We start from the raw sequence: 15844 nt of genomic DNA on the forward strand, positions 1-15844 counted from the left end.
CTGCCTGTCCCTTAAAGGTCGCTTCCTCTCTAGCTCTCTTATTAAAACGTTTATATCTCGTTAACAAATTAACGCAAAATAATGTTATTATATTGTTTTGAAATTGTCTGAATGTCAGCTATAAGAATTTGACTTTTGTGTAAATGCACGTCGATGTCCTCGCTGATGTTTCGTCTATTTTCATTCTGTTCCCAGCGTTTGATTATTCTGGCGGCTACTTTAATCCAGCACTGGCTACCGCTTTGAAATACGGATGTTTGGGGACTAGTTTTATGGAGCACGTGATAGTCTATTGGGTCGGAGCATGTGCCGGGTCCATTGTCTCTTTACGAGCTTATAGGCATCCGACTATTCAAAGCTTCGTGCAACGACAGAAGGAGAAGACGCTTTAAGCTCTAGACTCCATTATTTATTTCGCCGCGAGCTTCACGGTTTGTGTTCTAACGTTTTTCTTCCTCGTTATTTATTCAATCTACTGCGTGTCTTTCCTTTCGCGGATGTGCTTCTTCTCCCACCGATCAGATTGTTACGAAACAGATTGTTTTTTTTCGCACAAACGGGTTTCGAAGTGCTCACCCACTCGCGAACGGCTGAATCCTCGCATGAAGTCACGGTATGATAGCTATAGTACAAGACTTTGTGCTCGAACTAGTACGTATGTATACTTAACGATTGACCATGTACATAATGTATTATAACTGTACAAAGAAATAAATAATTTTTAGGCAAATTTATCGTGTGTTTTTGTGACTCAAACAAATGCAAAGCCTGTTATAATTGCTGATTAGTATTTTATTATCTCGAAGATTCCTAAAACATTATAATTATAGTTATAAGATAACATTTGCAGATAGTATAGTAGTAATGATCAACGTTAGTGTACAATTACAATGTATACATATAAAACGTTACAAAGAAATATTTATCAAAAATATGAATAACAATAAATAGAATCTGAAAACATTCGTAGAAAATTCTGATCACAGAATATCTCGCAAAGTTATTCAGAAATTGATAACTTATAAAAGCATATCAAACGGATCGCCTGTACATAAATATATGTATGTTCGTAAAACTAATTTGTATAACAAGAAATAATGAAATAACGAATAAAGTGCGGACCAAAAATCGAAAGAAAATACGCGTTGAAAATGCATAGAAAATTAGCCTAAAATTATACATAAAATTCCGCTTTAGACGACAGGTCGTACTCGATCGCTTCGTTCTTGTACATTTCGATAGCCTGCAACAGAAATGGTCGAAGTGTGCTTAATTTGTAAATATGTTTCATTGTTGAACATTGAATTTACCGCGGTGATTTCGCCGTCCAGCTCAGCTACTTGTTTTTCGTGCGTTTTCGTCAGTTTCTCTTTTTCTCGAGCTTGTTTGATCTGTAAGTTTTTCTTTTCCTGCATGAACTTCTTTATATTTTGCTCTTTCTTCTCGCGAAGTCGGCGGTCTTTGTCACCCTTTGACTTCAGTGCCTTGTCATTCATGACTTCCTTTGCCGTTTCCACGGACACTTTTACTTGATTCGCGTTCATATCCTTTATGTCTCTGAAAATATGAAACTTCAAAGTGATTTCTTCACCGAGCTCTTTTCTCGAACTGCTTTTGATCAGAAATCATTGTTATGCATATTTCCTTTCACAACTGTAAATTTGTCTTGTTCAAACCCGTGATCGCCATGTTTGATATACCACTTGACATTGACGCACAATTATAAGGATTGATTTCTTCGTGATGAAAAAATCAACTCCTTGAGCATCATCTCCTTGTGCAACAAAATTGTACATTTCTATCTTAACCGCAAAGTATGAAGACTTCTCTACACTTTTGTACACTAGAATTCTTTCAGGTGTGTAATTTAATACTGTAAAATCGAAAGAATTGAAAGAAAAATCACATATTTGCAATACAGTGACGAAAATTAGTGTTCAGTTAATATTGAGTCAGAAAATAAAACAATTAATGGACAATAAAGTAAACTTATACCTCCATAATTACATTAAAAATATCATATAACCAACTTATTGTTTTCCGTACATCTACTTAAACAGGCTTGATATCATAACTGATTTAATATTCGATATTCACGTTAGAAATCGCACAGTATCCACGTACTTGTCATGTTTCGCCTGCATTTGCTTCATTTGCGCTTCCTGCACCACTACAATTAATTTTTTAAATTCCTCCCTAGCGCTATCCGTCTGATTCTTCAATAGCTCCCACTCCTCCTTCCGCTGCTTTTCCACCATGGCGGACCATTGAGCGGTTTGCTCGCCTATTACTTTTTTCACATTGGCGTCCTGGAGTAACGCGCTTTTGCTGGGAATACAGGATTCATTATTTGCCAGCCGCGATTACGCGCAACAACAGCTAAAGTAATCTCTAATCAGTAAGAGCCACGTAACGATTACATACTCTTTCCCTTTCACCAATTTATCGATGGCGGCGCAGTGATTCTTTTGCATCGTCTGCCGCTCCTTCAGATGCTTTTTCCGCATCGTGTCCAATTCCTTTAGCTGCTTCTTCCCCTGTTTGAAGGCTTTCTCCCTCCGTAACGTATCCACCGTGATAGGTTCTGCTTTAAACTCCTCTGCAAATTGTGCCATGTGAGTCTACAAGAGCGGAAACTATAATCCGATGCAAAGCTTCTCTAAAATGTACCAGGTGTATCGATCAATCTAATTGTTTAACCGACATGCAAGTTCATATATAAGTTCAGTGTTATTCTCGATTATCGAAGATAAAGCTTTTATAATGCTTTACTCCTCGCTTTTATCTTCGTTTATACAGCAACCTATATAATTTAAAATCTATGGATCAAGTGTTTATATCAGTTATGCATGTATGTATTCAAATTTTTATTTCCGATATAAAGGATTTATAATGTTGTAATTTACACTTTTATCTTCTTTTATGCAAGCGATCTATATAATTTAAAATCTGTGGATCACGTGTTTTTATATTATTTATCTATGTATGTATTAAAATTTTTATTTGTGATATAAATAATATTTTCGGTCTCATCTTCTTTCGTACAACAACCTATAATTTCAAATTCATGGATCAAGTGTCTTTATCAGCTATTTATGTATTCAATATTTTATTCTTTTCATAAAGGTTTGTAATATTTTATCTTCTTTTATATAAGAACCTATAATACTTGTGAAGAGAGTTACATTGACGAAGAAGCGATCTTGCCCGGTCTAATTGTAAGCTCCGCCAAATGTTTAACTGACCTTACGGCGGAACACCCCAGTATGAAACGAGGCAAAGCGGGTTCATCTCGGAATAATTAAGAAGATTTATTCACCGCATTTTCTTGGCCACGATCGTTATGAATGAGATTTACTCAAAAACCGTGTATACCTTTCTTGGCCTCCTCCTCTTTCTTTTTCTTCGCTTCGGCTTTCGCGTCGGTTTGCTCGATTCCAAGTCCTTTCATCGTCTCAGCTTGTTTTTCCGCTCCCTTGCCGAATGCGCCCGGATCAGACAGCATCAACATGAAGTCTGCAAGCGAAGGAACCGAGCACGAATCAGAGTCATCCCGGCACATTTCTATTTTTGCTCGGGAAACTTGCTCAAGTTATTACCTTCGAATCCATCGGGTACGTAAATTTTTAGCTCAATGTTGCAGAACAACATCGGCAATGCCATAGGAAAATTAGCTTCGGTCTTTAATGAAATATGCCTATATCCAGCTTGAAGGCCATCCAATGGCAGAATTCGTTGACCCAACAGCTTACCGGACTCTTCGTACACGCCTGCGTTAGCAATAAATATTAATAAACATTCCACGTAATTACATATTACGTGTCTTTGGATTTCTTTTCATAGAAGATACGTTCATTATAATTAGACAGCGGATCTTTATGCAAAATAAAATGTTGATGCATCGTTTGCAGTGCTAGATAAAAATTGTTTTGTTATTTAAATGATTTTAATTGTTTGAAAATAATGTCTCCATATCTTTATATTCTTCTAATGTTCTTATTGTTTTAAGTTTCATCGACTCGTTTTTATAATAAATGCATAAAATCCGCTGTCTATGATATTACTTACGGGCACCCCTAATCTGTCGAGCAGTTTTTATTTTTAATTTAATTTTTCTTTTCACGTTTTCGTTGGCTAGAACTAATAATTAGAATGTTTAAGATTTCATATTACCTAATCTGAGCACCGCCAAATCGGGGAGCACAACTTTTCGGAAAAGGAATGGTTCCTCGTTGTAAACTGGATTTAACCCGTTTGCTGGAACCATTCGCGTTCTAAATTCCTTCTTGATGGTGTCTGCCGGCAGACCGTACATATCTACTTCGACGTAAGTGCCTACTTTCTTATCAGAAAGAAATTGTCCTGCTATCACCTACCAAACAGACGAAGTTTATTAAAAATCACTTCTTAAGTAGATTCCTGTAATCATACAATTTTGTGGTCCTTGGAATAAATACTTTTTTGGATTCCAATTATTCCAAATTAATTCGAAAATGAATTCATTCTCGTGTCGTTTGAAAGAATCGTGAAAAAGCTATTATTATTAAAGTTAATATTGTTAAATTAATATTGACAAGTTGTAAATCAGACATGTCTTGTCATTATAAATTTGATTCTATAAAAAAATGTTATAAACTTTACATTTATTTCAGTATTAAATTTCAAAATTAATTGATGCTGCATGATTTTTGACACTATGCATTAGCTAATAATTTTTAATGAAGGTGTTTATCTATTACTAGTTATGAGACAGTACCTGCACAGAACATTGAGCAGTGATAACACCGTCCACGTCCTCAGAAAACGGATCGAAAGTTTTGTCTGCCCTCCTCATGAATTCCGGCTTCAATAGGTATCCGGTTGTTGCATTGAATTCAAATTTTCCTTGATTTAGCTGCATTGGCAAATCTGGCGTTTGGAAGTTCAATGCTACCATCTGACAGCCGGCGTTCCAGAAGACCTAATCATTGAAAGCATGCGCAAAAATTCTAAACTTGAAATTTCAAATTAGTATTAAATACCAAATACTTAAAGGAAAAACAATAATTTTGGATATTTTGTGGACTAACTGATTAACTTGGTAGTTAAAATTTGACACGAAATTAATTCTTGTGATAATTATTCATATAATATTGAACTTCATTCAATGTTTATGTATTTTAAATATATGTTTCTAATTTATTTTATTTATATTTTGAAATCTCATTATAAGATTCATAAAATATTCAATATCTCTGTTTTTTGTTTTTAATACTTTAAAGGCAGGTGGTAGCTGGAAATTTTGATGAACGCGGACAAAGCAAATCTTACATTTTGATATTAACCCCTGTTTTCCGAATAAACATTTTCTTACCACGATTAAATAATTTACCTGCGGCATGTAATTCGAGGAGTCAGCACGCGTACCCTTGGGATAGATTCGACTCATTTGTCGTTTGTTATAATTGACGAATTCCACAGAATGCGTTTTCAGATAATTCAGAGCAGCGGTTTCCGAAAACGAGGACATGTTGTGGTGAATATTCTTTTCTGAAATAATAACGATGCATCTATTTTTTCTGTGATAAATTGAGATTGTTACGGCAGAGGAAACTTGAATTTTGTTAATACGAAAGAGAAAAACTGATTTCTCTCACATACTTTCTGCAGTTTCGAAACTCTGGAATTTTATCGGTTGCGCATAGTTGATCATAGAAGAAAGCCAAGGATGGCAGGCCATGGTACTGCCAGTGTACTGGATGGGTGGTGCCTCACCCTCAGCACCTCCTTCGGCTGGTGCACCACCTTCAGGTGGAGGACCCTCGGGTGGTGGTGGTTCTTCCTAAAATGTCACATTTTCAGTGACATTGTCATTTTTCAATAGTGTGTACTATCGTCAAAAATGGGTACCCATCATTTAGGGGGAACCTTTATGAGTAACCCTGATAAGCAGTACGACCCTGGCAGTGTCGCCAGATGAGGGGTGGAGCACGAATTGAGGGCAAAAATGCGTACAGAGTCCTAGAAAGGGAAGATAGAGTGGGGACACTAGTCTTGATCTGGCGACACTGGGTCCTGCGTTATTTCTTAGTATTATTTATTCAATTTAAAAAATTATGATATAAATAAAGTTTTAATTATATGTATAGCTAACCCTCTAATATTAAAATTTTCTATGAAATTATTTTAATTCATAATTAACCCCAGTAACATTTAATTCCATCAAAATATTTTCTGAACCATTTAATGAAAATATGAATTTAATATTTATAGACCCCTCGAAATTTTATGTATATTGTTACCCCTCTAATTTCATTAAAGTATTCTAAAATGTTATTTTCTCTACGTTGAAATTATTTGTGAGAAGTGTAGATTTTTATTTAGCTCCTGTATCTTGCAATTGATGCACTAACTTTTTATTATCCGGAGAGATTTAAGATCCGGAGTCTACTAATTATATCATGACTTCTTGTCAACGATGGTTTCATCAAAGCTTGTAACGACAAGACAGCAGACAGAAAAAAACCGATTTAAATGAGAGAGATACAATGATAATGATAAACCTTTGGTGGTGGCGCAGGTGCGTTTGGATCTTCAACCACTTCATCCTTTGCTTCGAATTGTCCGGAGCGGAATAACTCGAGTTCGACTTTCTCTACCTCCGGCTTCAGCCTCTTATTCTTAATTAATATTTTGCGCTTCAATGCGCTCGGCGGTGGAAGCGGTTGTCCTGGTTCAAGCTGTAGCATTTAATTTATGATTAAAATTTATGAAGTTCTGTTTCCATTTTGCCCCAGGAGAAAACAGTCAGAAATTATTAACCCCAAGATAATTTTCTACGCTTGTTATCGTATTATAACGTTAATAAATAATGATGAAGATTCAGCACTGTAGAAGATTCATTTGTAAAAGGACAAGACTGATTTGTAAAATTTATTCGTAGTTCAGTAATTGACGTAGGAGAAAGTGAATTAATTCGTTATTATTTATTATGTGCATGATTTAGCGATGAATATAGTATTTGTAGTTTCTTGATTGTATAATACGATCGCTTTTTCATTTGTGCCCTCCAAATTGGATCAAACAAATCATTTATTTGTACAGTAATTTTTATTTTTTCTAAATTTTACTTTTTGGTGATAAAGGTCGTGTGATTATAGATGTCTGAACGTATTTTTTGATTAGTTATACGACGCAATAAAAAAGATATGATCTTGAAAACTCAAAAAAGAACCTTGAAGAAAAACATTCTTATTCGATATTAACCCCATGATACCGTTTGCATTATAACTAGGTCGTTTTACTTAAATGGACCAAAAAACTGATACGATATTGGCAACTTTTCCCTAAATAATCTAGCGAGACCATGATTTGAAGTTTGATATAATAGCCAGAAGTAAAGTTTACGTACCGGGTAATCCTTCAGTGGCTCCTTCATCAATAGGTCGCCTAATATATCGTCGCAATATTTAGCCAATTTGTATTGCTGCTTCAAACAACAATGGTTTTCGAAACTCAAAATTATAGGGTATTCCGACGTGACGAACGCAGTGTCTCTTAACGCATATATGACGTCTTTAAAAAGGATATCGGTACACATGGCTTTGCCGTGAGTTATGATTGGTTCCTCATCTTCTCCCTTCCCGTCCCAGCAATCGAGCTCCACGCATCTGCGAATGACACATTCTAATCAACATCCCCACTTTGATTTCTAATGGTTTTATGAAAAAAATATTTCGACCAGGTGTTTATCAGTTTTCAAGAGTCTATGCACCATTAGGAGTTTCATTTCAAATACATACGTATCAGCAACATAAGCAACGTTCACAAATTGCTTAAGTTGAATGTACTTCATGAAATGATAAGGGAAATAATTCTTTGTATTATATTTATGTTTGAACCAGTATTTTTTAACCATTTGTCGTATTTTAACCGGTCAGATTCGCGATGAAGACTTTAAACAAAGTCTGACAAATATGAATCCTCTGCCTATTCTTTTTAGACGAAATAAAATTTTATTCTTTCGTAATCAATATTCAAGGACTGAAGTGTTTATTGTTCGTCATATATTAACCTCAGTACAATACAAGAAAGTAACAAATGCTTGATTTACGTCAAAGTGTAGAACTGTATAATTTAGTGCAAAACTTTATTCTAATAAAAAGACGAAGAGTTACCTGCAGCCAGCTAGCAGCACTTGTCTGTACATCTCAACAGTGCTTTTACCACCGATTTGTCTGCCGCTTAGGTAGGTATTATGGCTTGAATTAATATAGTAATGGGAAAGGGGCTGATCCATGTCCATCCACTCCTCCAACTTATCCAAGAACACGGGGGCGTTTTCGTCGGACATCAAATAACGAATGAAACCGTCCTTGGTGATCGTTTCTACGGGAAGGACAATTTATGTAATTAGAATTTCATACGAAATTAACTAATTTTGGAGTGTATGCAGAGTATTATTTTAAACCAGCTGCAATCTGATGTATAGGAACCCATTGAAGAGTGTTGTAATAATTTTGCTTAAACTTTATTTACACACATGGAGGCCCACCAATTTAAATAGATCAATGTTATATACAAGCAATGTAGTCGTGTTATGTAAAAATGCAAAAAAACAAATCATGTGATGGATAATGTTGTTTACAATGCTGCTAAGTGTGGATTTGTAATTTGCAACAGGTTTGGTGAAACAGAAATTTTAACAATTTTATTTCATATCCAAGGTGCCAACATACTTGCGTTTCTCACTTTCTCATCTTCTTCATAATCATTAATAATTTCTGTACATCGTTTCTCGTCGTATAGAGGATACAAAATTTCATTGAGCCTAGGATCTCTCTGTTTCTCGTTCATGAACTGTACCAGTTGAGATAAGCTGATTGTATCCGATTTTCCTTTTGTTCTAAAACACAGGATTTTTTGATACTGTTATCGAAACGTCGCGAGCCACTGACAGTGTCGCCAGATTAGGGGAATTGACGCGAATTGAGGGGAATACGGTTACCCTCTCTCTCTCTTTCTCTCTGCCAGTGCCGGATTAGTTACGTGATATCGTGACACATGAATGACAGAAACGAAACGCGTCACGTGATCGGGTCGTGACGAAAACGTGGGGGAATAGCGTCGTAGAAGGGGAAGGGTAGAGTGGGAGACAAGTATTAATCTGGTGAGACACTAATCATGGACGTGTTTCCTCAAAATAAACTCTTACATCGATTGGAACAGTTCTTCGATATCGTTTCGTGGACAAATTGTAAAGTATAATTTTTTGAATTTCTCGAAGGTGAAGTCTTTCGGTTCTATTTTGTCGCTCTGAAATCAATAAAATATCGAAAAATTAGTATTACATGTTTGTATGAGTTCATTCTATACACAACGTATAGTTTATAAATAATTTAAAATATTATTGCAAGTATAGTCCAATAATAACATGGTTAAGAATTAATAAGTTTTTGACAAATTATTACGCGATTTAATGCATGAAATTGTGTATATCTAGTAATTGTATATTTAGTATGACACAATATAGCTCTTACACATTCCGTACACTAAAATAAGATCTCCTTATCTATACATATATGCAACATTACCAAATCACTGCTTTAACCAATTGGTCATAATTTAAGCAGGGACCTGTATTAGAACAGTAAAAGGTTAGTGCATTCAAAGATATGGTTTTCGAAAAAGAAAATGTCACAGACAGAGCATACCATTATAATAGCTAAGTTTATGTTATAGATATATAATATTATATCATTGTTATAATATGTATAATACTCACATGCATCTGAGCACATACTTTCGCTAATGAAATATTAAAGAAGTAGCACAGGTAACATAATATCAAGACTGCGGACTTTTATGCAAAATAAAAATTGTTCACACCGATTGTACGAAACAGGAATCAAGTAAAAATTTCTTTTCTTCTGTAATCATTTCAATAATTCAAAGACTTCTAATAATTTATAATCTTATTATAATCTTCCTACTGTTTTTTTTTTTATAAATGCTTAAAATCTGCAGTCTAATGACATCTATTAAGTGTCACTTATTTATAAGATCTTATCAATAAAGAGTCCATTTATTTATTTCTATAATTACACGGGACTGTATACGTAGATACATTCTGCAGTCGTACATTGCACATAATCCTTTACGCTTGTTCTTTGTTTATGTTGAAAAACGAATAAAGCTTTTTAGACCGTGTTATTTAAAAATTCAAATTATAGCCACAGGATTAAACATTAATTACAAAATTAAGACTACAGTACACGTAATCGCCTTTATATTTTCTGCACAGCCAAGGGATAACGCGAGTATAAAAAACTAATTGAATTGACTGCGGATCATTATGCGAAATAAAAGTACTATGAACTAATTGCAAGAGATAAATAGACATTTCATTCTTCCTTTAATCATTTTAACAAGTTGAGTATAGTGTATTAACATTCTTCGATTATAATTATCTTAATTTTTGTGCTGTTCTGAACAGAGTCGCCAGATTGAGACTTGTGTCCCCACTCTACTTTCCCCTTCTATGACGCTACACCCCACTCTACCTTCCCCTTCTACGACGCTCGTCACGTGACTGATCCGGTACTGGCAGAGAGAGGGTAACTTTTTCCCCTTAATTCGTGCCTCATCTGGCAACTCTGGTACTGAATTATAGTCTGCTGCAGAAAAGAATAAAAATTAAAAAGAAATCTGCAGTGAGAACTGGCACTCTCGGTACAGTCTGAAATGGTACAAAAAAAAAAACGTGGTAACAGAATGGGACTGCTATAGTAATGTACGAACTACAGAACGCATTATTTTCTGTCTCATTTTCACGTAACATCCCGTTCCGCTTTCAGCCTAACAAGAAATACTTGGCATTTTTAGCATCGCCTATAAAATAGCAGAAAAAAGGAGATAATAAAAGTTGAGAGTGAATCTTACCTTCCCGCTAGGCAAGCCTAGGTCCGACAGACATTGATAAACGAGTTTCTCAGTTTTTCCAGAAGCAAAAGTTTTCGATATTACTTTCACGGGCACTTTTCCTTTTGGATCCACTTGGAAACTTAATCTCATCCAACTAGTTGACAAATAAACGGATTTTAGTCAATTTTGTAGTATCGCAGAATTTTTTATTCAAATTATATGGATCGATGAGGCCGATTTGTACATACTGTTTCATCAATTGAATCGTCGGACAAACGTTCGATGCTTTCGTGTTATGCGTGATCTTTCGTAAGCCAGCTTGCCAATCCTGGAGCAATCAAATTTTCTCAGAAAGCTTTAATCGGTGTCAGTAAACAATTGATATATATGTTATTGTCATTACCTTCGCTGTTTGTGCGTCCGCACATATAACGTGTTGGTAATGGATATTTGTGTAATCAATACCGGAGCATATAGTTAAGCTTTTCTCGTCTATTTGTTCCATGGTCCCGTGTTTACTCACTTTATTGCACAACTTGGGATCCTAAAAGATTTAATGGTATAAACAATGTTCCGTATTAATTAATTGCGAACTTCGTTAGCTTTGTAAACGTCACCGTTTTATTTATTCGTGTATCATCATCAGGGAAGAATGTTTGATTCATTCTTTTATAATTATTTTTAACGAACAAAAGTAATTGAAAGTAACAAGCGAAATATTAGCCCAGAGGGGCTACAGTTATGCCAATTCAATGATATTTTTCGAAAATCAATTTCAATGAATTTTAAACCAGTAGGAACAAAAGTATTAAAATATCTTAGTAACAACATACAGTATTCTTATGTTTAATGTGTTTGCCATGTTCTTTATAATTGTTAGAATTGTTACCTTTGGCGTCCCGCCATAACGAATATCGCTCACTTGGGCCAACTCGATCACGTCACCGTCCTGTACAAAAATATGTTTGATATGAAACGTTGTAAAAATGACGCCTTACCTTAATTCATAATAGGTTATTAGCGTATTAATAATTTCTTGATTTGGTAAAAATACGCGTTTCTTCAAGTAGTCCTTCATCAATATTTATAAAGTAGAATTTTCATTACTAGAAAGCATTTACGAAATATTCTATCATTTGAATACAACATACTTTCTTATGTAACACTTGCGATAAAATTGAATTACATTTGTTTAATTTCACAATTAGAAAGTGGCGAGAAAGTAAAATAAATTATTCTATTACGAAAGTTGAAACTAACGTTATAAAAAGTGTTTCTTCATTCTCCATTAGCAAAAGAAGTTTCGCTACTAATAGGATATTAAATACAAAGTAAAAATGTATCTACTATAAACGATTATAACAAATATACGAATACAGAAACGTATTTAATGATTACATAAAAAAAATATTTTTTCAAATTATTCACATTATTTTTTAACTTATTAACCCCTTGACGTACAAAGACGTCTCGGACACGTAATGTGTTTCTCATTGTTCGCATTGAAGTAAAATATTGTTTAATATTAACAGCAAATATTGCCAGCAATCTCTTATCATCCTAGGACTATATCTGTTTTGAATTGATACGAAAATGAATTGGTCAGCTTGCACAAATGGTAAACGGTAGCTCTAGACACACCGAATTTCATTGAATTCGTATATGTCAAGGGATTAATATTTATATAAAGGGTTTACTGAATGGTACCTTGCCCTCGCTCTTCCAATAGACAAAAAATCCATACTCGTCGACTTTAAACAAACAACTCGGCTCGAATTCCGACGTTTCCTTGTCTTCGAACCATCGGTCGAATACCGAGCCATTTCTCAACTGCTCCGGCACCTCGATCCGCCAATTGAATTCAAACTTCTTTGTCATGTTTCCCCTTTCTCGGTTTCGTTAACGAACGGACGCTTTCAAGAGCTGCCTTGAAGCGAACTTGGGGTTGCATGAGACTCGAATGACTCGATTCTGTCGCGAAACTTTGCTCTAGGGCGCATAATGCAATTAGAGGAATCCGATTTAACGTATGAGGATTCACCCACCTACGACCGCCTTTCCACTTATATTATATAAGTTCAATGTGTGCACAATGAATCATTCATTAGCCTCATCATTTCGCCAGAAACTTCCACATTCCTTTGGCTGCTTCGGAAAATGTTAATCGTTGGTTTTTCTTTTTGACAATGGCGAAAGAAGAGTTCTAGATGAAAATGTTGAATATTTTACGCGATTAAAATGTGAGTTTTTTGATTGGTTTCTTTCGATATTTGTACAACTTTGCACATGGTCTAATACAGTTTTATTATAAACACATAAAATCTGCAGTCATTAATATTCGTCGAATTCACGTTCTCAATCATTAGACTGCGGATGTATATGCGAAATAAAAATGTTGCGAGTTAATCATAAGAAATAAAAGTGTGAAATTAAAATATATGCCTCCACTCTTAATAATTTTAATAAATGAAAAAAAACATGATAATATTCTTAAGTTCATGTAATGTTGTCGCAGTTTCGTGTTTCGCCTGTAGATTTCTGTCATAAATGCATAAAAACCGCAGTGTAATTTTCAGATGCAATAAATTGAAGTTTCATTCAATGCTTGTGGTGGAAATCATTTGTGACTCGACTAATATATATATATATATATACATATATTACTTTAAGACGACATTTTCGACACTGATATAATTATTTCAAGTACTTTATGAATAATGTAGAATCATACTATTAAAGTTTAAGAAAGTGGGCGTTTATTATAGATCTATTAGATAACTGTATCAGACATGCATACGTATATTAAAATATATTAGACAAGTTTAGTTTAAAAGGCAAGGCGATAGAGCGACATTATTGATCCTAAGATTAAGAAGAAATGCAATTTATGCTGACGATGTTAGTGAAAAATATTAAAAGCAAACATTTACATAAATTGTCTTTTTTTTAATTTAAAGTTGTCTTACCTTGTACCCGGAACGTTTTATCGTCAGAAACCATTTCACTACTGTACGTTACTCGTACGCCGAACGAACCGTCTAACATATTTCTTTGATGTGAAGAAGAAGGTGTGATAAAAGCAATGAAATTGTAATAATAATTTATTACATATGAATACACACCTCAATTTGTTCAATACGCTTTCATTATTGGCAATTTGACTTTGTACATTGTCCTTCAGTTCCGCAAACTTTTATACACGACGTATCTACCATTCAACTCTGTATCAGCGACATTTGTTTCGCCACGTGTTCGGTCACGTTGCTCTTAATAAGCTTATGTGCCACCCTTCATTGCTCGTGTCTCGTGTCCGATACGGTCGCTTCAGCGTTGCTACTTAGTTCATAAGAATGTAAAAGTGTGAGAAAATATTAGCATATGTACTCGTTCTTCTACTTAACGCCGTCTATATAATACATCGGTTATTAATCGCAGTGCGTTAAACAATCCTTAATCGTCTATATTCAACCGGTGCGTTTACGTTACGATACATATTAATGTACAAGGTGGAGCAATTACAGTGACCATCTTGAATTCTTATCTGTAATAATATGAAAACATCATAAGTGGATGCAAAAATGATTTAAACACTACAAATTTCGATTCTCGAAAAATTGTCGATATTTTTCACTGTTTTGTGGAATAAATTATGGATAAAATTATTGGTCCACCCTGTATACGTATACTAGGAGCGATGTTTTAGGTTTGTCAACTAACAATAAGTCTACAAACAACAAGAGTAACAGATACGATAGTTGATTGATTCGTTAAAACTTTGTACAATGATGTACAGATGTATGCAGAATAAGCGTTAATTTTTAATTACGTCTAACCAGTTCGATTGTCCGAAAATAATTTGGCTCCGTGCTTAAAATTAACCCGCGCAAGGTAAAGTCTAATAACACAAATAGTAAGGTGGGATTTCTTAGACCCTGACAAATGAATTTCATAAATAGCCTCGTTTTTATTAAATTCGGGATAAAGAATAACACAGGATAAAAAGTAAACAAACATTTAATTTTATTCATATAAAAATTCTTTTCAAAAATCTGAAGCTTGGGTCTCTTTTTTATTTGACAATTATTGAAATTTTCACTACCTCGAGGCTCCACTACCCTGTCATTATACATAGATACGTTACTGTTTTTCCGCGCAGCGCCTCTAGCGGCCATCCATCGTACGAAAAATGTTGCACGATATCGGAACACTGAGCTGAGTATTTACATACCAACATGGCGGTGCATTCACCTGTCAACTGTCAACGACGATTAGAATCGCTCAAGTTTAAACACGCGTAAATTTTTGAACCACTTATCTCCTAGGATTGAAACTTGGTCTTTTAATATTATTCTCGCCAAAATCTACAGGATTACATAAGAAAGAGATAATAATTTCTGGTTTTCGGAGGTACAGGTTAACCTTATTTTCTATTAATTCGGATTTATATCGTTTGACGGTTGATATCGATATAATTTAATCGAATTTGTCATTTGTGTCTCATCCTCCAATAGAAATCAAGTTTATTTCATTTTGATTTTACATTCAACTGGAACGATTTATTTTCCGTTTTCTATTGATTCGGATTTATTGTTTCACGGTTGATCGGATTAAATTAAATGAATTTTTTTCTGTTACAGAGCCTAACATCCAACCATATTGTATAATATCGACAGCCTAGCCCTAGATCGAGAGGCAACATATCGTGCTTCAAGGTGGAGAGGGTGTAAGTACCAACATACCTTCCAATATAACTTTACAGCGCCCTAAGGGTTGGAATACTCCGAGGATGTCTATGACCAAAGACGACATCGAAAGCTAGAGGGCAACATGTCGTGATTTCTTCGAGGGGGAGAGAATGTAAGTACCAAGATATGTTAATAATTAATCTTAATTATTGAACATTTTCTTTTCAAAGTATTAATAAAAAATTGTACCACCTACA

General features: G+C 34.6%; 1 protein-coding gene across 2 annotated transcripts; it reads right to left on the reverse strand.

Moving 5' to 3' along the window:
• Positions 1-785: 785 nt before the first annotated feature.
• LOC143216068 (1-phosphatidylinositol 4,5-bisphosphate phosphodiesterase) lies at positions 786-14745 on the reverse strand. Of its 2 annotated transcripts, XM_076438806.1 has the most exons (23): positions 14025-14745; positions 13869-13951; positions 12948-13105; positions 12610-12891; positions 11792-11851; positions 11306-11446; positions 11151-11230; positions 10921-11056; positions 9194-9294; positions 8718-8884; positions 8157-8367; positions 7391-7649; positions 6543-6719; positions 5641-5821; positions 5372-5529; positions 4757-4960; positions 4174-4372; positions 3600-3770; positions 3376-3516; positions 2425-2599; positions 2125-2328; positions 1311-1557; positions 786-1243 (listed from the first exon to the last, which is right to left on the reverse strand). In XM_076438806.1, the coding sequence occupies exons 4-23, from the start codon at positions 12778-12780 to the stop codon at positions 1175-1177; spliced, it is 3252 nt and encodes a 1083-aa protein (XP_076294921.1). In that variant the 5' UTR covers positions 12781-12891; positions 12948-13105; positions 13869-13951; positions 14025-14745; the 3' UTR covers positions 786-1174. The 2 variants fall into 2 exon arrangements, with proteins under 2 accessions (XP_076294921.1, XP_076294920.1); XM_076438805.1 differs by having other exon boundaries at positions 12610-13105.
• Between the last annotated feature and the right edge of the window lie 1099 nt (positions 14746-15844).

This window comes from Lasioglossum baleicum, chromosome 15 (assembly GCF_051020765.1).
Source record: "Lasioglossum baleicum chromosome 15, iyLasBale1, whole genome shotgun sequence".
NCBI classification, from domain to species: domain Eukaryota; kingdom Metazoa; phylum Arthropoda; class Insecta; order Hymenoptera; family Halictidae; genus Lasioglossum; species Lasioglossum baleicum.

Bases quoted from the DNA above. Each gene is read 5' to 3' on its own strand.
- LOC143216068 (XM_076438806.1), bottom strand. From the start codon at position 12,780: ATGACAAAGAAGTTTGAATTCAATTGGCGGATCGAGGTGCCGGAGCAG. The intron at 9,295-10,920 runs GTAAGATTCACT...TATTGATTTCAG, and splicing joins TAGGCTTGCCTAGCGGGAAG to AGCGACAAAATAGAACCGAA. The intron at 5,530-5,640 runs GTATGTGAGAGA...TTATTATTTCAG, and splicing joins GAGTTTCGAAACTGCAGAAA to AAAAGAATATTCACCACAAC.